This window comes from Anolis carolinensis, unplaced genomic scaffold (assembly GCF_035594765.1).
Source record: "Anolis carolinensis isolate JA03-04 unplaced genomic scaffold, rAnoCar3.1.pri scaffold_9, whole genome shotgun sequence".
Classification (NCBI taxonomy): Eukaryota; Metazoa; Chordata; class Lepidosauria; order Squamata; family Dactyloidae; genus Anolis; species Anolis carolinensis.
The window spans coordinates 25,031,427-25,059,109 of record NW_026943820.1 but is presented as its reverse complement, the minus strand read 5'-3'; the positions used below and the strand labels follow the sequence as shown (position 1 = coordinate 25,059,109).

At 40.5% G+C, this 27,683-nt stretch overlaps 1 protein-coding gene across 3 annotated transcripts in view; it reads left to right on the top strand.

The window, feature by feature from the left end:
- Positions 1-27,683, top strand: part of slc12a4 (solute carrier family 12 member 4) — an 80,888-nt gene that overhangs the window by 36,474 nt on the left and 16,731 nt on the right. For all 3 annotated transcript variants that reach the window (XM_062961891.1, XM_003222953.4, XM_062961892.1), the window contains exons 3-17: positions 545-676; positions 2,052-2,198; positions 4,703-4,757; positions 5,720-5,850; positions 7,190-7,431; positions 8,453-8,667; positions 11,406-11,570; positions 11,667-11,765; positions 12,962-13,019; positions 16,447-16,621; positions 17,851-17,969; positions 19,316-19,414; positions 20,357-20,476; positions 22,752-22,856; positions 26,473-26,641. In XM_062961891.1, the coding sequence (XP_062817961.1) occupies positions 545-676; positions 2,052-2,198; positions 4,703-4,757; positions 5,720-5,850; positions 7,190-7,431; positions 8,453-8,667; positions 11,406-11,570; positions 11,667-11,765; positions 12,962-13,019; positions 16,447-16,621; positions 17,851-17,969; positions 19,316-19,414; positions 20,357-20,476; positions 22,752-22,856; positions 26,473-26,641 (2,031 nt within the window). The remainder of the gene's footprint in view (positions 1-544; positions 677-2,051; positions 2,199-4,702; positions 4,758-5,719; positions 5,851-7,189; positions 7,432-8,452; positions 8,668-11,405; positions 11,571-11,666; positions 11,766-12,961; positions 13,020-16,446; positions 16,622-17,850; positions 17,970-19,315; positions 19,415-20,356; positions 20,477-22,751; positions 22,857-26,472; positions 26,642-27,683) is intronic.

The following is a 27,683-nucleotide window of genomic DNA, read 5'->3' as shown; positions in this document are numbered from 1 at the left end:
TTTGTTCTGTGATTGCAGTCTTAACGCAAAATGCTGCTCTTATGTCAAAGTCAAACTGGGCTGAGCAATTGTTCTTAACTTAAAATGCTCTTAAGATAGCATGCTCTTAAGTTGAGGTTCCACTGTAATGACAATATACCAAACAATTGCTTAGTAAGTTCAGAGTATTCAGTAATAATATTTTTTTGGTGAATTTTTTTTTATAGTGAAACATGATACATTGAAAGTGGTGGAACAATATATCAATAGAAAAGTGGGAAAGTATCAAGAGGAAAAAATAAACATAGAAATAGAGGTTAAAAAAAGACCAAAAAAAGGGGGGGGGGAAGAAGAAAAGAGAGGGAAAAAATCAGGGTATACTTCCCATCTTGGCTTTGGAGTTGTCTCTTTCATTAATTGTGTCTTTATGTATTCCATTTAATCTACTTTATATATTAGACAGGTCTATCATAAAATCCATTCTTCTTTTTGTTAGGAATTTTATAAGTTTGTCCAGTAATATTCTTAATTTTCACCTTCACTATTTCATTGGTTTCCTTTGCAGGAGGAGCTGGATATTCGCCCCAAAGTCTCTTCTCTCCTTGGCAAACTGGTCAGCTATACAAATCTCACGCAAGGAGCCAAAGAACATGAAGAAGCAGAAAGTGCTGAAGGCTCAAGGAAGAAAGTATCAAAAGTATGTGGTTAACGGGCAGCTTGGGTGGGTGATAAGTAGATTATAAAAACAGTCTCTATCCCACTAATGCAAACCCCTCGGCAGCAACGCCTGAGACAGCAAAAGAGGAGCCGGTGAATTTGGATGAGCCTGGGCTTAAGTTTAATGTCTTGCCACATCATGGAACAACCATCTCTTTGCTCACACTAAGAAAATTCAATATGCTTTAATTTGGAAGCAGGGGTTATTGATTCTGTGATGGGTTTGGCACTAAAAAGAGCCGATAAACAATACAAAGAAAGGATTCCCTGAAATGCACAGGCAAGAGGCCACTATAGAAATGTAAACCAATAGTATGAACTATAAAACAGTAATTAAACCAAAATATAATTCATGTGTTACCAACACGCATACATTCATAGAAAGTATATAGAAAACTCTATATTCAGAGTTTGTGGGTCCAATGCCCACCAGAGTTCATGTTCCACATAAGTCACTAATTGTGAGTCCAAATTTAAATGTCCAAGTAAGTAAATTCTTTTATGAAATCCAATGTTTTACACAAGTCTAAGGTTAGTCACTGTCCACGACCGGTTTCGACTGTGTAGTCTTCCTCAGGTGGTGGTTATGCAGGTGGTTACACAGTCGAAACCGGTCGTGGACATTGACTCCAGTATAAGCCAAAGGTGGTAAATTTCAGAAATAAAAATAGATACCAATTAAATTACATTAATTGAGGCATCAGAAGGTTAAATGTTTTTGAATATTTACATAAAGCTCAAATTTAAGATAAGACTGTACAACTCTGATTAAATCATTATTCTCATCTTCATCAATGTAAATGTGCTTATGTGTCCTTTTAATAATAATAGAGTGAAATAATACATGTAATAATAATAATAAATACAGGAAAATACATGTAATAATAAATAGAGTAAAATAATAAATGCAATAATAATAAGATCAGAGTGAAATTTATTTATTTATTTATTTACAGCATTTATATTCCGCCCTTCTTTCTCACCCCGAAGGGGACTCAGGGCGGATCACATTACACATATAGGCAAACATTCAATGCCTTTTAACATAGAACAAAGACAAGACAAACATAGGTTCCGAGTGGGCCTCGAACTCATGACCTCCTGGTCAGAGTGATTCATTGCAGTTAATTGCAGCTGGCTTGCTCTCCCACCTGCGCCACAGCCCGGGCCTATAATAAATGTAATAATAATAATAATAATAATAATAATAATAATAATAATAATAATAATAGAGTAAAATAAATGTAATGCCGTACCAATAAAATTACATTAATTGAGGCATCAGCCCCCGGAGCCCCTAGAGATGTTGGTGCCTCTTCCGATCTGCTTTTGATGCATTCTTTCATCTCTTCCAGTCACCCAGCATGGGCACCTTGATGGGCGTCTACCTGCCATGCATGCAGAATATTTTTGGAGTCATCCTTTTCCTTCGGTTGACGTGGATGGTGGGAACGGCCGGAGTCCTACAGTCATTCCTGATCGTCTTGGTTTGCTGCTGTTGTGTGAGTCCATGGCAGGCCCTTCCATTGCAAACTTGTCCTTCTCTTTCTCTGATGACTTAGTGTGCACAAAGGATGAACATTTGGGATTAAAGTATTATAAAGGGTCTCTCTATGTTGAACCTGGGAATTCCTTTTTCATACAGGAATCTGTCTTGTAGCCACTTCACAGACAAATCTACTCCTGATTTTGTTCTGAGGGGTAAATTGCCTTTTTCCTGTGTTGCTGTGAGTTTTCCGGGCTGTATGGCCATGTTCCAGAAGCATTCTCTCCTGACATTTCGCCCACATCTATGGCAGACATCCTGAGGTTGTGAGGTCTGTTGGAAACTAGGCAAGTGGGGTTTATGTATCTGTTGAATAATGTCCAGGGTGGGTGGGAGAAAGAACTTTTGTCTGACTGAGGCCAGTGTGAATGTTGCAATTGGCCACCTTGACTAGCACTGAATAGCCTTGAAGCTTCAAAGCCTAGCTGCTTCCTGCCTAGGGGAATCCTTTGTTGGGAAACATGAGGAGATGTGGGTGAAACGTCAGGAGAGAATGCTTCTGGAACATGGCGATACAGCCCAGAAAACTCACAGCATCCTAGTGATTCCGGCCATGAAAGCCTTCGACAACACATTGCCTTTTTCCTGCTGCTTTGGCTAAATGGCAGAGTCAGAAACTTGTGTCTGTCTATTACAAAGGATCCAGATATCTACCACTAGGACCTAGTGTACCTTGTGCTTAGCCCTAGTCTAATGTACAGATTTATTTTCCCTTTCAATTCTCATTCTGTTTTAAGCCATGGAGTGAACAGGGATTTGTCATTTTTCTTCTTAACACGATTCTGTAAACATGCTTTTAAATATCTGTTTTGATTCTTCATTCGTTCTTTCCCTTTTGGATTATGGGATACATACATGATTTATTTATTTGTTTATATTCCACCCTTTTCACCCCGGAGGGGACTCAGGGCCAATCACAGAACACATATATGGCAAACATTAAATGCTGATTATAACAATGACAAGACAGGCAACAGATAGAAGTATATATAGGTTTTCCCATCTTTCGGCATCTTTGGAGGCTGTGCTCGGTTCTGGCCACTGGGAAGTGCTGTCGCTCCTTCTCCCTGTTAAAGAGCTTTCTTTGTTCATAAACTTCCTCCTTTTTCTAATCAAAACACTGAGCCTAAATGCCTCCCCGCTTTAATGCAGTTCCTATTTATCTACTCTTTTTTTTTTTTTTGAACTGCTAGGTAGGCAAAAGCTGGGCTAACCCTGAGCCAGGCTTTGAACTCTCAACCTTCCGGTTGGCAAGATTTATTGCAGCTTGGTGATTAACCTGCTCTGCTAAAGCCTGGCCCAAATATGATGAGATATCTTGGAGACAGGAGCCAAGTCTGAACATAACATTTGTTTATGTTTCATTTCCATATACCCTGTTTCCCCGAAAATAAGACATCCCCGGAGAATAAGACCTAGTAGAGGTTTTGCTGAATTGCTAAATATAAGGCCTCCCCTGAAAGTAAGACCTAGCAAAGTTTTTGTTTGGAAGCATGACCGCCAAACAGAACACCAGAGTATGCGGGATTGGTAAATGTACATACCATAGAGTGTTGTACATGGAAATAATGGTAATAACAAGAAATTCTTGATAGGATTCACAGTTTGTCTAGTTATGCTGGTTTATGATGACAACTACTGTACAACATATAATGTTCATTTTTGTTCAACAATAAAAATAATAAATAATAAAACTTTATTTATACCCCGCCACCATCTCCCCACGGGGACTCGGGGCGGCTCACATGGGGCAAGGCCCGACCAGCACAATTTACAAAAAACAATAGCATAAATACATTGAACAATATACAAAAAATATAAAACACAGTAAGACAATAAAACAAGAGTTAATACAGCAGTAATAATATCAATCAACCACGAAGTACAATTCACTCGACTTCACTGGTGGGGAGGACTGCAACAGCAATATAAAATATAAAATGTAATTCAATAAATAAATAAATAAATAAATAAATTCAATAAATAAATTCAATAAATGTGAATTCTTCTTCATGGAAAGATAAGACATACCCTGAAAATAAGACCTAGCCCATCTTTGGGAGCAAAAATTAATATAAGACACTGTCTTATTTTCGGGGAAACACGGTAGCCTGAAAGTAATTCCATACAATATTTTTAATGTTGTGCATTAGAGCATTGGAAAGTAAAGGCGTCACTAGCTCAGCTAGTTTTAAGGTGTCACTACAGTTTTGTTGTTGTTGTTGTTTTTGCTCTGACGGACTAATGCAGTGAACTTCTGGGAATTCCTTCTGTTTCTTCATTTGGGTTTTAGCGCAGGAACCACAGCAATCCTCTTCCAAAGCAAACCCGATGCTCTCGAAATTTGGTGGGCCTACTGCAGTGCATATTCAGACCTCATGACTTCTATGTTCATAGTTAAATGAGTGTGATCAATTCAGCTTTTTAACTTGTAAAATTCTCTTGTTTTGCTGTTTACAGACAATGCTGACAGCCATATCAATGAGTGCAATTGCAACCAATGGTGTCGTTCCAGGTACTGTCTAACGTATTTTTCATTCGTGCATTTCTTACCCCTTGGCATCCTCGAGTCAACTTGATGGTTCACGCAGTTTGCGGGATAAATACACATCTGTAGATGGCAGTTCAGAGTGCAATTATGTGTAGTATAGAAATGTCCTATGTTGGAAATAACCATAATTAAGTCTAAAACAGGGCAACAACTCCCATAATTTCTGGCCATTGGAGTATGTTAGCTGGGGGATTTTAGGAATTGTCCGACAAAACATCCAGAAACACCAAGCTATGGAAGCCCATTCTATTTGTATGGACTTTCTCAATCCTTGTCATGGCTGTCAGAATGTTTATTTCCAGGACGGACATACACAAAGATAGACGCGGAATCTGAACAGCTATACAGTAGAATCTCACTTATCCAACACTCGCTTATCCAACGTTTTGGATTATCCAACACATTTTTGTAGTCAATGTTTTCAATACATCGTGATATTTTGGTGCTAAATTTGTAAATACAGTAATTACTACATAGCATTACTGTGTATTGAACTACTTTTTCTGTCAAATTTGTTGTATAACATGAAGTTTTGGTGCTTAATTTGCAAAATCATAACTTTTCCTTAAAGTCTCCTTAATGCCTCCTTATTATCCAACATATTCACTTATCCAACGTTCTGCCGGCCCGTTTATGTTGGATAAGTGAGACTTTACTGTATTTTCCTAATCTTCTCCCTCCTTCAGACAATCAATTTGCTCCATTCTTTAGACTGAGGGAGCTGCTTTTGATTTTTATGGATTTAATCTGAATTGTTTTTAATCCCAATGATGTTTAATACTGTTTTAATATTTGTATATTTTAAATTGTATGGTAATGTTTTGAATGTTAGCTGCTTTGAGTCTCCTTATGGAGAGAAAAAGTGGAATAATAATAATAATAATAATAATAATAATAATAATAATAATTTCTTTTTTGCTTTATAGCTGGTGGTTCTTACTTCATGATCTCAAGATCGTTGGGCCCTGAATTCGGTGGAGCCGTGGGGCTGTGTTTTTACCTTGGGACCACATTTGCAGGCGCCATGTACATCCTCGGTGCCATTGAAATCCTGCTAGTAAGTGTTAACTAGTATAACATGCCTCAATGCTATGGAATCAAGGGAGCTGTCGTTTAACACTCTTTGGTACAGAATAATAATAGTACAATAAAATTTTATTTATATACCGCCCTATATAAATATAAATATATATTTATACTAGCTGTGCCCAGCCACGCGTTGCTGTGGCGAAGTATGGTGGAAGGGCCTTGAGTCTACACTGCCATATAATCCAGTGCAAATTAGATAATCTGTGGAAGAAGCCTAAGTGAGGCCTAAATCTGCCTGTCCCCTAACTGAACCCTGGCTGTCCCTTGGCTGAGTTGGTTGCTAGGAGACCAAGTGGGCAGAGATTAGCCCTCTAAACTGGCAGCAATTGGATAAAAACAATTATTGCTCTCTCTCTAATTAGGATTTTATTTTTATTTTCTTTTTGTTGTATTAACCTAGAGGCGTGGATGATGGGTTGTGTTGTCAAATTTCGAGGTTGGGGGGCCTGTAGTTTTGTTGTTTTGTGGGTCGCCGTGATGCCATCACTCATTTATATATATAGATTTATTTATTTATATTATTTATATTTATTTATATTTTATTTATATACCGCCCTATATAAATATAAAGGAGCCCTGGTGGCGAAGTGTGTTAAAGCACTGAGCTGCTGAACTTGCAGACCGAAAGATCCCAGGTTCAAACCCCGGGAGCGGAGTGAGCGCCCGCTGTTAGCTCCAGCTCCTACCAACCTAGCAGTTCGAAAACATGCCAATGTGAGTAGATCAATAGGTACTGCTCCAGAGGGAAGGTAAGGGCGCTCCATGCAGTCATGCCGTCCACATGACCTTGGAGGTGTCTACGGACAACGCCGGCTCTTCGGCTTAGAAATGGAGATGAGCACCAACCCCCAGAGTCAGACACGACTGGATTTAACGTCAGGGGAAACCTTTACCTATGTCCTCGAGAGGACTCAGGGCAGTTTCCAACATAGCAAAAGAAACCATACAACAAATTAAACATAATAAAGAATAATAAACATGAAACAAGAACATACAATTCAAAACAACCACAAAAATGAAAAAAGCCATTTTGGTTGCCACATCATCCTGTTGACCCATGTTTAGCTTGTGTCAAACTGCATTAATTCCACAGTGTAGATGCGCTCCATGACTGCCATTAACATGTCATGGAGAAACTAATGGGCACCAGTGGGGCAGAGCAGGCAACCGTTTAATAGTACTTTGGCCAAGAATTGCCAGCTCTGAAGTCTTTAATTTTCTTCTATGTGTTGGATTTCATGACTGGATGAATAGATAGCTTCCTTTTCCTTGTGAAGATCCTAAGGCAAAGTCCTTCTCTTTTTCAGACGTACATCGCTCCCCAGGCTGCCATCTTCCACCCGACTGGGGCCCACGATACTTCCAGTGCCACGCTCAATAACATGCGTGTCTATGGCACCTTGTTCCTCACCTTCATGGCCGTCGTGGTCTTCGTCGGTGTGAAATACGTGAACAAATTTGCCTCTCTATTCTTAGCCTGTGTCATTATCTCCATCGTGTCCATCTACGCCGGGGCCATCAAGTCTGTCTTTGACCCTCCTGCCTTTCCGTAAGTTGTGGCCCACAAAAGCTCCTTGGTTGCCTTTTCAGCTTTCTTTATTTTCCCTTTCAGATCAAGCAATGGCACTTACAGCCTGAAATGTCCATTATGGAAGGAAGAAAAAATGTAGATAATTAAAACAAACCTGGAGACTCTTAGGAACAACATTTGATGGGATGCACTCAAAAGAAACACAGAAAACTGGGTATTTAAGGAACGGAGAGAAATGACACAGTGTGTATTTGTGGGAACAATTTTATAGACCAGAGAAGAAGGTGCTGTGGATATTACAAGAGCAACTATGTGATGGCACGACCGAGCCTTTGGGGAAACTACAGTAGAGTCTCGCTTATCCAACGTAAACGGGCCGGCAGAACGTTGGATAAGCGAATATGTTGGATAACAAGGAGAGATTAGGGAAAAGCCTATTAAACATCAAATTAGGTTATGATTTTACAAATTAAGCACCAAAACATTATATTATACAACAAATTTGACAGAAAAAGTAGTTCAATACACAGTAATTCTATGTAGCAATTACTGTATTTACAAATTTAGCACCAAAATATCACGATGTATTGAAAACATTGAGTACAAAAATGCATTGGATAATCCAGAACGTTGGATAAGCGAGTGTTGGATAAGTGAGACTCTACTGTATAGTGTCTGGCTTTACTTGGGGGCTATCTGTATACCTTCTATTAAGATCAAGACCCTTAACATACAGAGGCACTTTAGGCAAGAATAAAGTTAACCAAAACGAGTTTACTGAAAACAGGAAGAACAAAAGACTAACTCCACCCGGGACTACTGTAAAATAGCTTAAAATAATACATTACAAAAGGAATTTCAGTCATCTCTCTGGGATCCTTGAAAGTCTTTTGCCTGTGATGGACTTGGTCTTCTACTTTGTGAAACTTGGGCTGACCACAAGCTTCTGTTGTCATTGGGACTGATGGTATATAAAGTGTTAAGGATTTCTGTATAAAATATAACCTATTATTTAAATCTGCCCTCTTTTACTCCCCAGGGTTTGTATGTTGGGTAATCGGACTCTTTCAAGGGACCAGTTTGATATTTGTGCCAAAACAACGGTTGTGGACAACCTCACTGTGCCCACCAACCTGACCAAGCTCTTCTGCCCAGGCATGAATATTACTTCTGGATTATGTGACGACTACTTCCAGTTCAATAACATTACGGAAATTATTGGAATTCCTGGAGCTGCAAGTGGGATTCTGAAAGGTACAACCAGCAAAGCACAACTTTGTTTGTGTATATTTATTTTTGTATAGTAAAGGAATACAGTGTAGGTTCACCCAATTTTTCTGTAAAATAAATGATACAAAGTCGGGCATATCCCACATCTAGCATACATTACACAGAGTGAAGAATTCTCTTGGTGCAGACTTTTGACTATTTGGCCACAGGATTTGGGAAATTCTTCATAGCTTGTGTCCTTACTGATGGATTGACTTCTGGACATTAAGACATCCAGCATAACCTTTCCTTTGTTTGCCAAATTAGAATATGTAAATATTTTCCTTGCTTAATTGAGATTGTAGGGTGCTTTTTCATTGACTAGTTCACTAGCCTGCTTCTAGAATAATAGAATCATAGAGTTGGAAGAAACCCTGAGGGCCATTAATACAAATACATTAATATATGAATTTTCCCCTCATATGTTTATAGGCCTTTGCAAATCCTATGTAAATATAGATAACTAGAGATTTCCATGTACCTGTATATCTGTTCCCATATGTATACATTAATTTTATATATGAATTTTATATGAATTTTACCCTCACATGTTTGCAAGTGCAGAGGGAAAATGTGCATGCACACACAGAGATGTCTAGATAGATATAAACATTGATAAATAGGGCTTGCAAATATTGCAGGAGGAAAATGCACATAGAGAGAGGATTTGCAAAGGTTTCAGGGGGAAATACACATGTGAAATTAGTATATATAATGATAGATCTATATCTAGCTCTGCATTGTTTATGTAGGCATTATATGTTTGCCTGTTACTATGTTGGAAGCTGGCCTGAGTCCCCGGAGGGAGATAGATAGGGCCGGGTGCAAATGAAGCTGTTGTTGTTGATGATGATGATGATTATAAAGTTTTGTCGAAGGCTTTCATGGCCGGGATCACAGGGTTGTTGTATGTCTTTCGGGCTGTGTGGCCATGTTCCAGAAGTATTCTCTCCTGACATTTCGCCCACATCTATGGCAGGCAACCTCTGAGGATGCCTGCCATAGATGTGGGCGAAACGTCAGGAGAGAATACTTCTGGAACATGGCCACACAGCCCGAAAGACATACAACAACCCGATTATAAAGTTACTAGCTGTGCCCGGCCACGCGTTGCTGTGGCAAAGTATGGTGGTATGGGAAATCAGATAATCTGTATTTTATAGGCAGTGTGGAAGAGGCCTAAGTGAGGCCTAACTCTGCCTGTCCCCTGGGCTGAGTGGTTGCTAGGAGACCAAGTGGGCGGAACTTAGCCTTCTAACTGGCAGCAATTGGATAAAAACAATTCTTCCTCTCCCTCTAATTGAGACTTTATTTTGCTTTTCTTTTTGTTGCATAAACGTAGAGGCATGGGTGAGGGGTTGTGCTGCCAAGTTTAGTGTTTCTGGGATGTGTAGTTTTGTTGTTTTGTCCTAGGCCGAAATTTCATTACCCTTTTATATATATAGATTGTTGCTTTTCCACTTATAGAGTTAGTTTACTGTTTTTCTTTGAAATACAGTAAATATTCAAAACATTTAACCCACTGATGCCTCAATTAATGTAATTTTATTGGTATCTATTTTTATTTTGAAATTTACCAGTAGCTGCTGCATTTCCCACCCTCAGCTTATACTTGGGTCAATACGTTTTCCCAGTTTTTTGTGGTAAAATTAGGTGCCTCGGCTTATATTCGGCTTATACTCGAGTATATACGGTAAATGGGATCATGACTTCCCCCAGTTTCAACAGTAAACTCCTATTGATGCAGCCTAGAATCACATTGGCCGCATCACAGTCTTGGCTCATGTTCAGCTTGTGGTCTCCGAAGATTAGAGAGATGGGCCAAAACTAACAAAATGAAGTTCAACAGGGACAAATGCAAGATACTTCACTTCGGCAGAAAAAATGGAAATCAAAGATACAGAATGGGGGACGATGCCTGGCTTGACAGCAGTGTGTGCGAAAAAGACCTTGGAGTCCTTGTGGACAACAAGTTAAACATGAGCCAACAATGTGATGCGGCAGCTAAAAAAGCCAATGGGATTCTGGCCTGCATCAATAGGGGAATAGCGTCTAGATCCAGGGAAGTTATGCTCCCCCTCTTTCTATTCTGCCTTGGTCAGACCACACCTGGAATCACACTGTGTCCAATTTTGGGCACCACAGTTGAAGGGAGATGTTGACAAGCTGGAAAGCGTCCAGAGGAGGGCGACTAAAATGATGAAGGGTCTGGAGAACAAGCCCTATGAGGAGCGGCTTACAGAGCTGGGCATGTTTAGCCTGCAGAAGAGAAGGCTGAGAGGAGACATGATAGCCATGTACAAATATGTGAAGGGAAGTCATAGGGAGGAGGGAGCAAGCTTGTTTTCTGCTGCCCTGCAGACCAGGACACGGAACAATGGCTTCAAGCTACAGGAAAGGAGATTCCACCTGAACATCAGGAAGAACTTCCTCACTGTGAGGGCTGTTCAACAGTGGAACTCTCTCCCCGGGGCCGTGGTGGAGGCTCCTTCCTTGGAGGCTTTTAAGCAGAGGCTGGATGGCCATCTGTCGGGGGTGCTTTGAATGCGATTTCCTGCTTCTTAGCAGGGGGTTGGACTAGATGGCCCGTGAGGTCTCTTCCAACTCTACTATTCTATGATTCTATGATTCTATGATTCCTAGATCCCTTTCACGTGGACTGTTTTCAAGCCAGGTTTTGCTCTGTCTGCATTTCATTTTTGTTGGCTCATCTCTATTCCCAGATAACATCTGGAGCAGCTACATGGAGAAAGGAGAGATCCTGGAGAAAGCGGGCCAGCCGTCGGTGGATGTGGCCGGGCGCAAGGACAACCTCCACTTGTATGTTTATGCCGACATTGCAACGTCCTTCACGGTGCTGGTGGGCATCTTCTTCCCTTCCGTGACCGGTGAGTAAGTGCAGGGGATGAATCTTCTCTGTCACGTGGAGGCTTATTCTTGCAATTTAGAATTGCTTTCAATGTCTACGTTCTCTTTTTTTCAAGGGATCATGGCGGGCTCCAACCGATCTGGAGACCTCAAGGATGCCCAGAAGTCCATTCCTGTTGGAACTATCCTCGCCATTGCTACGACATCTCTAGTTTGTATCCTTTGTGTGTATGTGAGACATGGGGTTTAGGTAGATTGGAGATGGTCTTATTCCATCTTAAGATGGGCTCTCCAGCTAGCCTAACAAAAGCAATAAGAACACTAGGTAACACAGTTTTTGTTCCTGGGTTATAAATGTCATTTCCTAATTGGTTCTATCATAAAAACATGGGGTAAGTTTGTTAAACTGCAAAAACTTTGTTTTTGTGGGACATCCTGCAGCACATTTTGCTGCAGCACATGTTTCATCATTGAATCTCAACCAATTCAGCATAGTTGTGCCACAAAGTTTCTTTAATATAACAAGGTAATAATAACAACTGCTACTACTTTCAAAGTACTGTATATACTCGAGTATAAGCCTAGTTTTTCAGCCCTTTTTTTTAAGACTGAAAAAAAACCCCTCGGCTTATACTCGGGTGAGGGTCCTGCTTGGCTTATATTTGGGTCAGCTTATACTCGAGAATATATGGTACATTTATTATTATTGGTATTATTACATTTATTATTTTTCTCTATTATTATTGGTATTATTACATTTATTATTTTTCTCTATTATTGTTGCTACTATTACATTTATTTTACTCTATTTTTATTATTATTATTATACATTTATTATTTCACTCTGTTCTTCTTCTTCTTATATTTATTATTTTACTCTATTTATTACTAGTAATTACTGTATTTATGAATTTAGCACCAAAATATCACGATATATTGAAAACATTGACTACAAAAATGCGTTGGATAATCCAGAACGTTGGATCAGCGAGTGTTGGATAAGTGAGACTTTACTGTAATTACTGTATTTATGAATTTAGCACCAAAATATCACGATATATTGAAAACATTGACTACAAAAATGGCTTGGATTATCCAGAAGCTTGGATAAGCGAGGCTTGGATAAGTGATTACTGTACCACCAATTTTACACAACTCTGATTTGTAGGTAAAAGCTAATTTTCAAAAACCATGAATGATATGTTTTTTACACTTTCTCATAAAAATATCCGAGATGGTTTTCAGCCTATCAAAAAAAATCTATTGATTGCTCTCTTACCAACATAGTTAAAGTGCCCATTTCTGCCATTTGGGATAATGTTAATATCTAGGTGTCTACCGAAAGGAATCTCCATATTCTGCAATGACTGAGTAATATAGCTTTCAAACTGGCTTCCTTAATCAATTCCAGATTTCAGTTGTGTGCTGCTGTTTGGCGCTTGCATTGAAAGTGTTGTTCTTAGAGACAAGTAAGTCGACATCATTTTAATATGTGGAAGAGTATGAAATGATTGGGGATCCTGCCATGTATCTTTGCTATGCATAAGCCCATATGGCTACTGTGTCTATCCAAACATACTTGCCTTATTTCAGTGTACTTCCATATATATCAGCCATCCAGTTAATATTAATAATATTAATAATTAATATTATTAATAATATTATTAATAATAATAATTATTACTCACTTCTCCTTTTGGCTCTAGGCTCTAGGTCAAAGATGTCTATAAAAGCACATATTAAAACATAGTTAAAATATAACCATATTATGCTTATAATACCCAACATTGAGATCAGCACATGAACCACCACATGCACATTTCTGGGATTGGCTCTTGTTTCCGACCAGATACCCGCATTGTGCCAAACCTGGATTTAGGTATAATTGTGCTTGAATTCGTTTTTGATTTTATTCTGCTTGTTATGTTATTGTTTGGTTTTATATTTTAACTTGTTCATACTTTGTCTTTTCTGGGCTTGGCCCCATGTTAGCCGCCCCGAGTCCCTTCAGGGAGATGGTGGCGGGATACAAAAATAAAGTATTATTATTATTATTATTATTATTATTATTATTATTATTATTATTATTATTATCTATTAGGTGTTACATGTTTTCTCTCTCAATATTATTTATTTGAATTTTTCTTTATACATCTATATATATAAAAGAGTGATGGAATCCGGGCACCGGACAAAACAACAAAACTACAGGCCCCCCAACCTTGAAATTTGACAACACAACCCATCATCTATGGCTCTAGGTTGATACAACAAAAAGAAAAGAAAAATAAAGTCCTAATTAGAGGGAGAGGAATAATTGTTTTTATCCAATTGCTGCCAGTTAGAGGGCTAAGCTCTGCCCACTTGGTCTCCTAGCAACCCAATAAAAAAATAATTAAAAACACTAAAAATAATTAAAAACACTAAAAAAAATAATACAATAAAATACTATCATAACAGAAAATAACTAAAAATAATACAATAAAATAATAAAATATAATAAAAAGATAACTTACAATAAAATTAATTAAAAAATAAAAATAACATCAAATAAAAAATCCACAACAATTTCTAACCAATACCACCACCACTTTGCCACAGCAACGCGTGGCCGGGCACAGCTAGTTTAATAAAAATAGAAAAAAAAGAATGTGAAAAACTGCTAGGAAAATAAGGTAAAAAGGGATGGGAAAGGGAAAAAGAAAAAAGAGGGTAGTAGGAAAAGAAGGGGGGAGGAACTAAAAAAAAGTCCATATTGTAACTTCTGATCTTCTTCATAGTGTTTAATTTTTCTTTCTTTCAGTCTTTTTAATATTTTTTATATGTTTGCTTCTCCTTTTCTTCCTCCTTGTCTTCAGATAGTATTTCTTGCCTTGTTTAGCTTGTCCAAGTCATCATTTTTTCTTTCTTGTATATCAGGTAACCCAGCACTGGATTCCAATCGGTTTCTTCTTTCACCTGTCCGTGACTTTTTGACAATAATTGGGTTAATCTAACGATGTTTCTTATTTCTAGTATCTTGAACTAACCATTGCTTGAATTCTTTAAGTCTCCAGTTCCTCGCGTATATGATGTTCTGATTACTTGGCCAATGCAGGAAAAGATTACAAAATTTGTAACACATATTGCATTTTGATTAATGGGAAGAACAGAATGTGAAATATTGGGAGTTGTAGTTTTACTCTCCCAAAGAGTGCTGATGCCTCACTAATTTAAAATTCCCAGAATTACATAGCAGTAAGCCATGACAGTTATCATGGTATCAAAGAGAGTTAATTCTACAGTATCAATGAACCCTAGTGAGCATCTTTGACAGATAGAGAGTTCAACCCAGTTTTATTTATTTATTTATTTACAGTATTTATATTCCGCCCTTCTCACCCCGAAGGGGACTCAGGGCGGATTACAATGAACACATATATGGCAAACATTCAATGCCAACAGACAAACAACATATATAGACAGACACAGAGGCATTTAACATTTTTTTCCAGCTTCACGATTCCGGCCACAGGGGGAGCTGTTGCTTCACTGTCCAGTAGTGGCCGTACTTCCTCATTCCATTCCTCGTGTTTTGCTGGCAGTTTAATGATGTTGTAAATTAGTTAAATTAGCCTCCCGCATAAAGCGTACCTACATTTCCCTAATTGACAGATGCAACTGTCTTTCGGGGCTGCATAGGTCAACAGCAAGCCGGGCTATTTAATGGTTGTGGGCTATCCTGACCCGGGCTTCGAACTCATGACCTCTCGGTCAGTAGTGATTTATTGCACCTGGTTACTAGCCAACTGCGCCACAGCCCGGCAACACTGGTTGCCTGGGTTTTCATTGCTAAAATAATCGTGGTGGCCTTTGATTCCAATCACTTAACATCATGATGTAGAGCAGAGTGGATCATGCAGAATATATAACCATACTTTGTAATTATATGCAGCCTGTCAAAGCCCACTCTTCTTAGTATGGTTTTAAAATGGGAAAGACATAGTGCTGCTTATTGTGCATGCACCAAGCAAAACGGCGATTTGCTACACACAGGAGTGGCTCATGCTTGCTTCCACTATTTGTTTATCCCAAACAAATGTCAGAGTATTTGCAGCACAGCAGTAGTTGGATGGAAGCAGTGGACCGCAAACAGACACAAACAGACTTGCAGACGACAAATGAACACAAATGAACACAGGATTGTTCTGTTCTTCAACAGAACTTGACACGAACTCTAGGCAGACAGAACTCAACTGAACTGACGCAATCGTTATGCACAAACACTTGTGTCTGGATACTCCCTAGTTCCAGCCACACATCAAGGTCATCATAGCTTCTTGGCATTTAACTCTTTCCACACTATGGTACATTCTGGATGATGCAATCAGTTGCAATACAAGCATGGCACAAATTGCATTTAAACACTATCAATACACAAATCCCACATTAACAACAAATCGGTCCAAACTAGTAATTTAGTTTTATTACAGCCTTTTTTTTGTCCTGTTCTGCCTCTAGGAAACTGAGGGTAGCATCCAAGGTGACTGTTACCCCTGTGTTAATTTATTGCAGAACTTTTTGTTCCTGGTTTTATCCACGGGATGAGATTCTAGCGCTCTTTACCAGGGAAGACTCTGGCCCCGTAAAACTGCAACACTCGGGATTCCATAGCATTGAGTCCTGGAAGTTAAAGTCGTGGGTTGCTGTTAGTTTTCCAGGCTGTATGGCCATGTTCCTGAATGCTCCTTGAACATGGCCATACAGCCTGGAAAACTCACAGCAACCCAGTGAATTCCGGCCATGAAAGCCTTCGACGACAGTTAAAGTGGTATCAGACTGCATTTATTCTACTGTGTAAATGCACCAATAGAAATGGCAACTCTTTCGAACGTGGTGCCTCTGTCCTTCCTACAGATATGGTGATGCGGTGAACAAGAACTTGGTGGTGGGGACGCTGGCCTGGCCCTCGCCTTGGGTCATTGTGATCGGCTCATTTTTTTCCACCTGCGGGGCAGGTTTGCAGAGCCTCACAGGTGCCCCTCGGCTCCTTCAAGCCATCGCCAAGGACAATATCATCCCTTTCTTATGGGTAAGTACTAGGCTTGTGCATAATTTCGTTTTTAAGTCATATTTCGGTAAAAAAAAAATTCATTAAATCCGTGCATACGAAGCAATATCCATTTCCGGAATTTAGAAATTGAAACACTCATCAATAGTTTTAGTTTATTTATTTATTTATTTATTTATTTACAGTATTTATATTCCGCCCGTCTCACCCCGAAGGGGACTCAGGGCGGATCACATTATATACATATAGGGCAAACATTCAATGCCCATATACACATAGAACTGAGACAGAGACAGACGCAGAGGCAATTTAACCTTCTCCTGAGGGGATGTTCGATTCTGGCCACAGGGGGGAGCAGCTGCTTCATCATCCACTGTGACGGCACTTCCTCATTCCAATGTTGTAAATTAGTTAAATTTGCCTCCCCACTTTATAAGTGGTACCTTATTTCCTACTTGATAGATGCAACTATCTTTCGGGTTGCTAGGCCAGCAACGGAGCAGGGGCTATTTTTTATTTTTTGATTGACGTGCTCACCCCGCCACGGGCTGGCCTCGAACTCATGACCTCATGGTCAGAGTGATTTATTGCAGCAGGCTGCTCACCAGCCTGCACCACAGCCCGGCCCTAAGAGTCCATAACACAGTGGTTCTCAACCTGGGGAAATCTGGGGGGTCTTGGCTGCTTATGAACAGCTGCCACTCATTAAGGAGTTTGCACATCACCCTGGCTATTTATTAAAGCCCAGGTAATCTTTCTTGTTCTTGAAGCGCACCTTGGAAGGCACTAAATCGTTGCTATCGGGAACAGAGAAAACTTTGCCAACACCTTCATCCTTATTTTTAAATGCTTCCCTAAACTGTGTTCAAGGAGTGTGTTAAAGCGCTGAGCTGCTGAACTTGCAGACCGAAAGGTCCCAGGTTCAAATCCCGGGAGTGGAATGAGCACCCGCTGTTAGCTCCAGCTTCTGCCAACCTAGCAGTTCGAAAACATGCCAATGTGAGTAGATCAATAGGTACCGCTCCAGCGGGAAGGTAACGGCGCTCCATGCAGTCATGACCTTGGAGGTGTCTATGGACAACGCCGGCTCTTCGGCTTAGAAATGGAGATGAGCACCAACCTCCAGAGTCAGACATGACTGGACTTAACGTCAAGGGAAACCTTTACCTACCTTTTTAAAAACTGTGTTCAGTGGTTAATCGTGAAATAGTTTAAATAAACTGATTTTGTTCCTTGACCCACATTTTTAGGTCTTTGGCCACGGGAAAGCAAACGGAGAGCCAACCTGGGCTCTGTTGCTGACAGCCCTGATTGCTGAATTTGGCATCCTGATCGCTTCCCTGGACATGGTGGCTCCCATCCTATCAATGTGAGTTTTGGGGCGCTTGGCAAAGTAGGGAAGTTCCTGTAACAACCTTGTGTGTTCAAACCATGCAAGGCCTGTATCTCTAGCCAGCCCTTTCGGCTAAGACTAGACTCAAAGTTTGGCTTGAATGAAAGCAGGGGTTCGTAACAAAAGAAGTTCAAACTGCCTCTTTCTCTTTGGAGGATCGGGAGTTTTCAACAATCTATATATATAAAAGAGTGATGGCATCACGGCGACCAACAAAACCACAGGCCCCCCAACCTCGAAATTTGACAACACAACCCATCATCCACGGCTCTAGGTTGATACAACAAAAAGAAAAGAAAAATAAAGTCCTAATTAGAGGGAGAGGAATAATTGTTTTTATCCAATTGCTGCCAGTTAGAAGGCTAAGCTCCACCCACTTGGTCTCCTAGCAACCCCCTCAGCCCAGGGGACAGGCAGAGTTAGGCCTCACTTAGGCCTCTTCCACACTGTCTATAAAATACAGATTATCTGATTTTAACTGGATTATATGGCAGTGTAGACTCAAGGCCCTTCCACACAGCTATATAACCCATTTATAATAGACTTAATGTCAGGGGAAAAATCTTTACCCTTTACCTTAACTACCACCAATTCCTCAATACTTTATTTCCCATACCATCATACTTTGCCACAGCAACGCATGGCTGGGCACCGCTAGTATTATATAGAGAGGGTTTTTCAAATGGCCAGAATTGCAGAGGTTTCTATTTCTGCTGCCACCAAATATGCAGAGGATTAGAACTCGCTACTTCTATCAAATGCTGCCTTCAATGCTTTATTCAGGAGCTTCTACTATATTAGGATATTAAGAGAGAGACACGTGACACTTTATGTTGTTGTATGGTTATTTATTTGCAGTTTGAACAGTAAATAGGCATTTCATTAACATTTGAACAGTAAAAATGCTTAGCCATTTCATTAAAGGCTTATGCTTTTCTCTTCAAAGGAGAGACTTGGTTTGAGTGTAGATATGTTCCTTCACCAAGGAAACACAAACAGGACAATTTACTTTTAAATCCACTTCTCCTGGGATTTAAAGTTCACAAATATACATCTCAGCCTTCCCTTTCCTGAATACTTTAACTATATTTCCTCAAAGAAGCTTCCTTTTCAAAACATCTGACTGAATTCCAAAAACCCACTCCTAACACACTGATTTCCAAAACTGACAGCTAACTGCCTGAATTCCAAACTTCAACTGAAAAAGAACTCCCTGGCTCCAACTGTCACTTTTGCTCCGCCCATCTCCAGTTGCTAAGCAACTTCTAATTTGCATTCAAATTGATTCATCATCCTCTCATCATCTTTTATTTCCAAACTAGGTTCTTCTTGATGTGTTATCTGTTTGTCAACTTGGCCTGTGCAGTGCAAACACTCCTCAGAACTCCAAACTGGCGGCCCAGGTTTAAGTACTACCACTGGTAAGTTTTCTTTTGCACGTTTGCCTTCAAAGAGGAGCAGGCTGATTTTCCGCAGGCTTTCAGGAGCCACTGTGTGACCTAGAAAAACACAGAGGACAGTCTGTTCATGGCATGCACCGTCATGCATGTCTATCCATGCAAAACCATGGGGATTGTGCTTGAACTTGCAAAAATATTTTCTTTAGAATCTACTTCAAAAGTTCTAATTTTTTTAAAGGTAAAGGTTTTCCTCTGACACTAAAACTAGTCGTGTCCAACTCTGGGGGTTGGTGCTCATCTCCATTTCTAAGCCAAAGAGCCGGCGTTGTCCATAGACACCTCCAAGGTCATGTGGCCATAGGTATGACTGCATGGAGCACCGTTACCTTCCCGCCGGAGCAGTACCTATTGATCTACTCACAATCTGGGGGTTAGTGCTCATCTCCATTCCTAAGTCGAAGAGCCGGCGTTGTCCAAAGACACCTCCAAGGTCATGTGGCCACTGGCATGACTGCATGGAGTGCTAGACCTATTGATCTACTCACATTTGAATGTATCTGAAATGCTAGGTTGGCAGAATCTGGGGATAACAGCGGGAGCTCACTCCGCTCCCTGGATTCGAACCGCCAACCTTTCTGTCAGCAAGTTCAGCAGCTCAGCAGTTTAATCTGCTGAGCCACTGGGGGCTTCTCAGGTAAAAGTAGACCAGGAGATTATTCACTAGCCTGGCTCACTTGTGCTCACTGCATGATGAATGGCTACAACATGAGGTTGACAGCTGTGCAGATAGACTATATAAATATAAATTATGATAAATGAGAAATTCTATTATCGCCTCCAACAGAGTATTTCCCGGTGGAATCTGTCTGTTGTTGACAGAGTATGAAGACATGGCAGAGCATCCGTATGCATGTGAAACCTGCCCTTTCTGTGTGTTGACCTTTGTGTTTTCTTCTTCCGCAGGGCCTTGTCCTTCTTAGGCATGAGCATCTGCCTGGCACTCATGTTCATCTCTTCCTGGTATTACGCCTTGGTGGCGATGCTTATTGCAGGAATGATTTACAAATACATTGAATACCAGGGGTAAGTTGCTGGTGGCGAGAGTAACCGGGTGTTTTGAGTGGAAGCACAATACAATAACCAGCCTGTGTAGCCCTATGTGAAAAGGAACATTTTTGATTCTAAACTTAATCCTAACAGTTTGTCTGGTGTTCCAAAACTTTGGTAGCACCTGTTGAACTGCTGAGGCTAATGGGAGCTGTAGTCCAATAGTTTGGCAGGCACACACTGCCCAGCATTGGTTTAGAAATTGTTGCATTGTTAATACAATTCTGGATCTGTCCTGTGCTTAGACAGAAGGGAATTTCACATTTATTTATTTACTAGCTGTGCTCGGCCATGCGTTGCTGTGGCTAGGACTTAATTTTTCTTTTTATTGCATGAACGTAGAGGCATGGATGAGAGGTTGTGCTGTCAATTTTTGAGGTTGTGGGGCGTTTAGTTTAGTTGTTTTGTCCGGTGCCATGATTCCATTACCCTTTTATATATATAGATTTACTTACAGTATTTATATTGTGCCCTTCTCACCCCGAAAGGGACTCAGAGCCAATCACAGAACACATATACGGCAAACATTCAATGCTGATTATAACAATGACAAGACAGACAACAGAGGTAGATATAGGCTTTTCCCATCATTCGGCATCTTTTGGAGGCTGTGCTTGGTTCCGGCCACCGGCGGGTGCTGTCACTCTATCTCCCTGCCAAAGAACTTTCTTCGTTTGTAAATTTCCTCTTTTTTTTATCAAACGCTGAGCCTAAATACCTCCCCGCTTTAATGCTATAGAGGATTGGGAGGTTTCAACAATATGTAATGGAGAGGATTTTTCAAATTTGCCAGAATTGCAGAGGTTTCTATTTCTGCTGCCACCAAATATGTAGAGGATTTGAACTCGCTACCTTTATCAAATGCTGCCTCCAATACTTCATTCAGGAGTCTCTTCTAGGTTAGGATTTTTTCCTGTGTCAGGAGCAACTTGAGTCGCTTCTGGTGTGAGAGAATTGGCCGTCTGCAAGGACGTTGCCCAGGGGATATTGAGAAAGAGACATGTGACACTTTATGTGAGGAGAAACAAGAAATGGTTGTTTATTTATAGTTTGAACAGTAAATATGTGTGATAGTTTCATTAACATTGAACAGTAAAGATGCTTAACAGTTTCATTAAAGACGTGTGCTTTTCTCTTCAAAGGATGTTTAAATAACTTGGTTTCTGTGTGACCATGTTCCTCCACCAAGGAAACACAAACAGGACAATTTACTTTTAAATTCACTTCTCCTGGGATTTGAACAGCAATACTCTAGACTATAGAGTTCACAAATATAGATCTCAGCCTTCCCTTTCCTGAAGGCTTTAACTATATTTCCTCAAAGAAGCTTCCTTTTCAAAACATAGTTCTCATCTGACTGAATTCCAAAAACCCACTCCTAACACACTGATTTCCAAAACCGACTGCTGTCTGAATTCCAAACTTCAACTGAAAAGGAATTCCCTGGCTCCAACTGTCACTTTGGCTCCGCCCATCTCCAGTTGCTAAGCAACTTATCATTTTCATTCGGCTAATCAGACTGCACCTATTGTAATGGTTGCTTGACTGCTCCTCCCCCTTGCTCTGCTGAGCTTCTGCAAATAAGGCCACTCACTCATCAGCCCTGCCTACAAAATAGCCGCACACCAGTCCTGCAAGGTGGGCCACTTACCAACCTTGTAAGGTAGGCAAGATCCGTTACAAATGCGGTTCCTATTTATCTACTCACATTTGTTTTCAAACTGCTAGGTAGGCAGAAATTGGCTCGGGCTGTGGCGCAGGCTGGAGAGCAGCTGCAATGAATCACTGCAATGAATCACTCTGACCAGGAGGTCATGAGTTCGAGGCCCGCTCGGAGCCATGTTTGTCTTGTCTTTGTTCTATGTTAAAAGGCATTGAATGTTTGCCTATATGTGTAATGTGATCCGCCCTGAGTTCCCTTCGGGGTGAGAAAGAAGGGCGGAATATAAATGCTGTAAATAAATAAATAAACTAAAAGTCAAGAGCTCAATCTGACCTCGGCTTCGAACTTTCAACCTTCTGGTTGGCAAGATTTATTGCAGCTTAGTGATTAACCTGCTGTGCTAAAGCCTGGCTACCTTGTGGTATCTAAAGGATAAATGGGATAAATATGAGAACGAAATAAAACATCAGAGTTTGATCACAACGGCTCTTGAAACATTTAATACCAGTAAATCGATATGCTGTTTCTCTGGAAAAGAAGGAGATAGAGAGCCCTTAACCAATTGAGTCTTACAATTCTGCTTTGCAGGGCAGAGAAGGAGTGGGGAGACGGGATCCGGGGCCTCTCGCTAAGTGCTGCCCGATATGCCTTGCTGAGGCTGGAGGAAGGGCCCCCTCATACAAAGAACTGGAGGTGAGTTCGGTCTTTAGTTTTTAATATGGAGATATTTTCCCAATAGAAATCCTCCTCTCTGTGATTCTCATGTAACGCTCCCTATATCTCCATAGCTTCCACTTTTTCTGGATTCTTGCTCTTAACTCTTCCATCTTTTTGCATAGCTCCAGAAATGGGCATGCTATTTTTCCCTTATGGACTCCCTTATGGACTGCTCTGTGTACCTACTATTGTCCTGAATTTATTCTTGCCACGTCTGATTTGGGGGCCAGAAATCCTTCATTTCAAGAGGGTTTACTATTATTTATTATTTACAGTATTTATATTCCGCCCTTCCTTCTCACCCCGAAGGGGACTCAGGGCGGATTACAATGAACACATATATGGCAAACATTCAATGCCAACAGACAAACCACATTCAGTTTTAGACAGACACAGAGGCATTTTTTAACATCTTTCCAGCTTCACGATTCCGGCCACAGGGGGAGCTGTTGCTTCACCATCCATTGGTGGCTGTTCTTCCTCTTCTTTTCCTTGTGAGCAGTTTTATGGTGTTGTAGATTAGTTAAATTAGCCTCCCGCATAAAGCGTCCCTAAATTTTCCCTACTTGACAGATGCAACTGTCTTTCGGGGCTGCTAGGTCAACAGCAAGCCGGGGCTATTTTTTTTTTATGGTCGGAGGCTTAACCCAACCCGGGCTTCGAACTCATGACCTCTCAGTCAGTAGTGATTTATAGCAGCTGGTTACTAGCCAGCTGCGCCACAGTCCACCCTACTAATTATCCATGGTTTAGTTTATCCCTCTAGATCAAGGGTCCCCAAACTAAGGCCCGGGGGCCGGATGTGGCCCTCCAAGGGCATTTACCTGGCCCCTGCCCTCAATTTTATAATATAATATTTTATATCAGTTTTAATAATATAATACATATAATATTGATAGTAATATTATAATGTAATACAATGTAATACTAATAATAATATCGTATAATAATAATTATATATTATATATTACATGTAATATTACTAATAATATTACAGTTAGTGGTATAATTCAATATACAGTAGAGTCTCACTTATCCAACATTCTGGATTATCCAACGCATTTTTGTAGTCAATGTTTTCAATATATCGTGATATTTTGGTGCTAAATTCATAAATACAGTAATTATTACATAGCATTACTGCATATTGAACTACTTTTTCTGTCAAATTTGTTGTCAACATGATGTTTTGGTGCTTCATTTGTAAAATCATAACCTAGTTTGATATTTAATAGGCTTTTCCTTAATGCCTCCTTATTATCCAACATATTCGCTTATCCAACATTCTGCCGGCCCGTTTATGTTGGATAAGTGAGACTCTACTGTAGTAATATATAATGCTAAAATTGTTCTATGCTAATAATATAATATATTGTATATACCTATAAATTGTAAGCTGCTCTGAGTCCCCTTCGGGGTGAGAAGGACAGGATATAAATGTAGTAAATAAATAAATAATAAATAAATACATTTTTGACTTAGGCTCGCCCAAAATCTGAAATGATTTGAAGGCACAGAACAACAATAATCCTAATTAACTTGACGATCTTGTTGGCCAGAAGCAGGTCCACACTTCCCATTGAAATCCTGATCGGTTTGAGTTGGTTAAAATTGTTTTTATTTTTAAATATTGTATTTTTCTTTCGTTGTTGTTGTTGTTGTTGTTTTTGCACTATAAATAAGACATATGCAGTGTGCATAGGAATTTGTTCGGGTTTTTTTTAAAATGATAATCCGGCCCCTCAACAGTCTGAAGGATTGTGGACCGGCCCTCGGCTTTAAAAGTTTGGGGACCCCTGCTCTAGATAGCCCAGATGGGACCAAAAATCTGTCCTCACAGTTTATTACTGTTCTTATCCTCATTGCTGCCATATGAGCTATGCACTTTACTTATTGGCCATTCTTTAAATCATTGTTCACCCACCCATGAAGATAAGAGAAACTGATTTTTGTTGCTGGTTGATGCCTTTTTATACATTGTTATAATGTTGTTTTATTCTGTTCACATTGTTGAATTGCAATATTTTTTTTTTGCAACTACATTTTAAACTGTGACGTTCAGGCTTGGCCCCATGTAAGCTGCCCCGAGTCCTTTCAGGGAGATGGAGGCAAGGTGCAAAAATAAAGTTATTATATAAAAAATTTGGGAGCCCCGGTGGCGAAGTGTGTTAAAGCACTGAGCTGCTGAACTTGCAGGTTCAAATCCCGGGAGCGGAGTGAGCACCCGGTGTTAGCCCCAGCTTCTGCCAACCTAGCAGTTCGAAAACATGCCAATGTGAGTAGATCAATAAGTACCACTCCAGCGGGAAGGTAACTGCGCTCCATGCAGTCATGCTGGCCACATGACCTTGGAGGTGTCTACGGACAACGCCGGCTCTTGGGCTTAGAAATGGAGATGAGCATCAACCCCCAGAGTCGGACACGACTGGACTTAACGTCAGGGGAAACCTTTACCTTTCTATATATATAAAAGAGTGATGGCATCAGGGCAGCGGACAAAACAACAAAACTACAGGCCCCCCCAACCTCGAAATTTGACAACACAACCCATCATTCACGGCTCTAGGTTGATACAACAAAAAGAAAAGAAAAATAAAGTCCTCATTACAGGGAGATGAATAATAGTTTTTATCCAATTGCTGCCAGTTTGAAGGCTAAGCTCCACCCACTTGGTCTCCTAGCAACCTACTCAGTCCAGGGGACAGGCACAGTTAGGCCTCACTTAGGCCTCTTCCACAGATTATCAGATTTGAACTGGATTATATGGTAGTGTAAAATCAAGGCCCTTCCACACAGCTATATTACCCATTTAGAATCTTATATTATCTGCTTTGAACTGGATTATCTTGACTCCACACTGCCATATAATCCACTTCAGTGTGCATACTAAACATAAAGACAACCATACAACAGACATTCAATACCACCACTACCTCAACAATTTCTCACCAACACCACCAGACAACGCCACAGCAACGCGTGGCCGGGCACAGCTAGTACTATTTAAAAAGTTATTGTTATCCACAAGTGTATACCCTGTAGATACTGGTGTCGTACCATATCAAATTTGAGGGGATGGGAAACGGGCTATGCACACTTGTGAAATTTTATTTCTTTCTTATGCAAATGCTTCTCAACTTGCATGAATGAATATGGAGATGAGCTGCAACTCTTCTGGACTGTGAAGTTGCTTATACGTAGTAGATCCAGAACAGCCTTCCCCAGTCTGGTGTCTGCAGATGTGTTGGATTAGAGCTTCCTTCCCAGTTTGCATGGAGGAATGTGGGAGCTGTCATTCAACATCTGGAGGACACCAGGTTGGAGAATGTTAGTCCAGATGGTAGGTTTGGTATACAAAAGCCTGTAACTTGCTGGTGTTGGATTCAGCTGTGAACAAATGTCTGCGTGAGCTGAATCTCCATGAGCTCAGCTGCCCATGAAGGCCGTTGGAAAGCAAGCCTGCCAGATCAGAGCGGACTGTTTAAAGCCATCAAAGTCTCCTTAGAGGTGCTTAATATTCTGACTAATTGAAGGAGGGAACAAAGCCCCTGAACATTTTTGGTGTCTTCCCCCCGCCCCCCTCTCTTTTCAGGCCCCAGCTCTTGGTGCTTCTGAAACTGGATGAGGATTTGCATGTGAAATACCCCCGGCTGTTGACATTTGCTTCTCAGCTGAAAGCTGGCAAGGGCTTGACGATCATTGGGACTGTAATCCAAGGCAACTTTTTGGAGAGTTATGGAGAAGCTCAGGCGGCTGAACAGGTAAGCGTACACGAAGGACAGCGCTCCACATCAGCTACTTAATTAAGTATATCTAACTACCGTATATACTCGAGTATAAGCTGACCCCAATATAAGCTGAGGCACTTAATTTTGCCACAAAAAACCTGGGAAAACATTGACTCAAGTATAAGCTGAGAGTGGTAAATTTCAGAAATAAAAATAGGTACCAATAAAATTAAAAGGAGCCCCGGTGGCGAAGTGCATTAAAGCGCTGAGCTGCTGAACTTGCAGACCGAAAGGTCCCAGGTTCAAATCTCAGGAGCGGAGTGAGCGCCCGCTGTTAGCTCCAGCTCCTGCCAACCTAGCAGTTCGAAAACATGCCAATGTGAGTAGATCAATAGGTACCGCTCCGGCGGGAAGGTAAGGGCGCTCCATGCAGTCATGCCAGCCACATGACCTTGGAGGTGTCTACGGACAACGCCGGCTCTTCGGCTTAGAAATGGAGATGAGCACCAACCCCCAGAGTCAGACATGACTGGACTTAACGTCAGGGGAAAACCTTTACCTTACTAATTGCTTATTTCACATACACAGGGATTTCTCGTTAGCAAATTAACATGTCGTGACACACAGTTTGGAAAGCTCAGATTTAAATCTTTGTTTCCAGAATCACAGTCTGAGGCTCAAACTACTACGTCTCATTGGCTCTCATAGTAGACTTGGCCAAGTCTTTTCAATGACTCGTATTTGACAGAAGTGAACTCATATTTGACAGAAGACACATATATATATTTGCAACTGTTTATATTTAACTGGATGTTTGCTTTTGATGAAGGGGGCAGTTATGGATATTTTTATGCTCGTGTAACATCCGAAGTCAATTGTACATTTTCAGTTTTATTCTAATGCTTTTTCATAATCCTCCCTATAAACCTGCTTAATGAAAGATCCCCAAAATAATAGAAGGAAAATAGCAATACAGTAGAGTCTCACTTATCCAAGCCTCGCTTATCCAAGCCTCTGGATAATCCAAGCCATTTTTGTAGTCAATGTTTTCAATATATTGTGATATTTTGGTGCT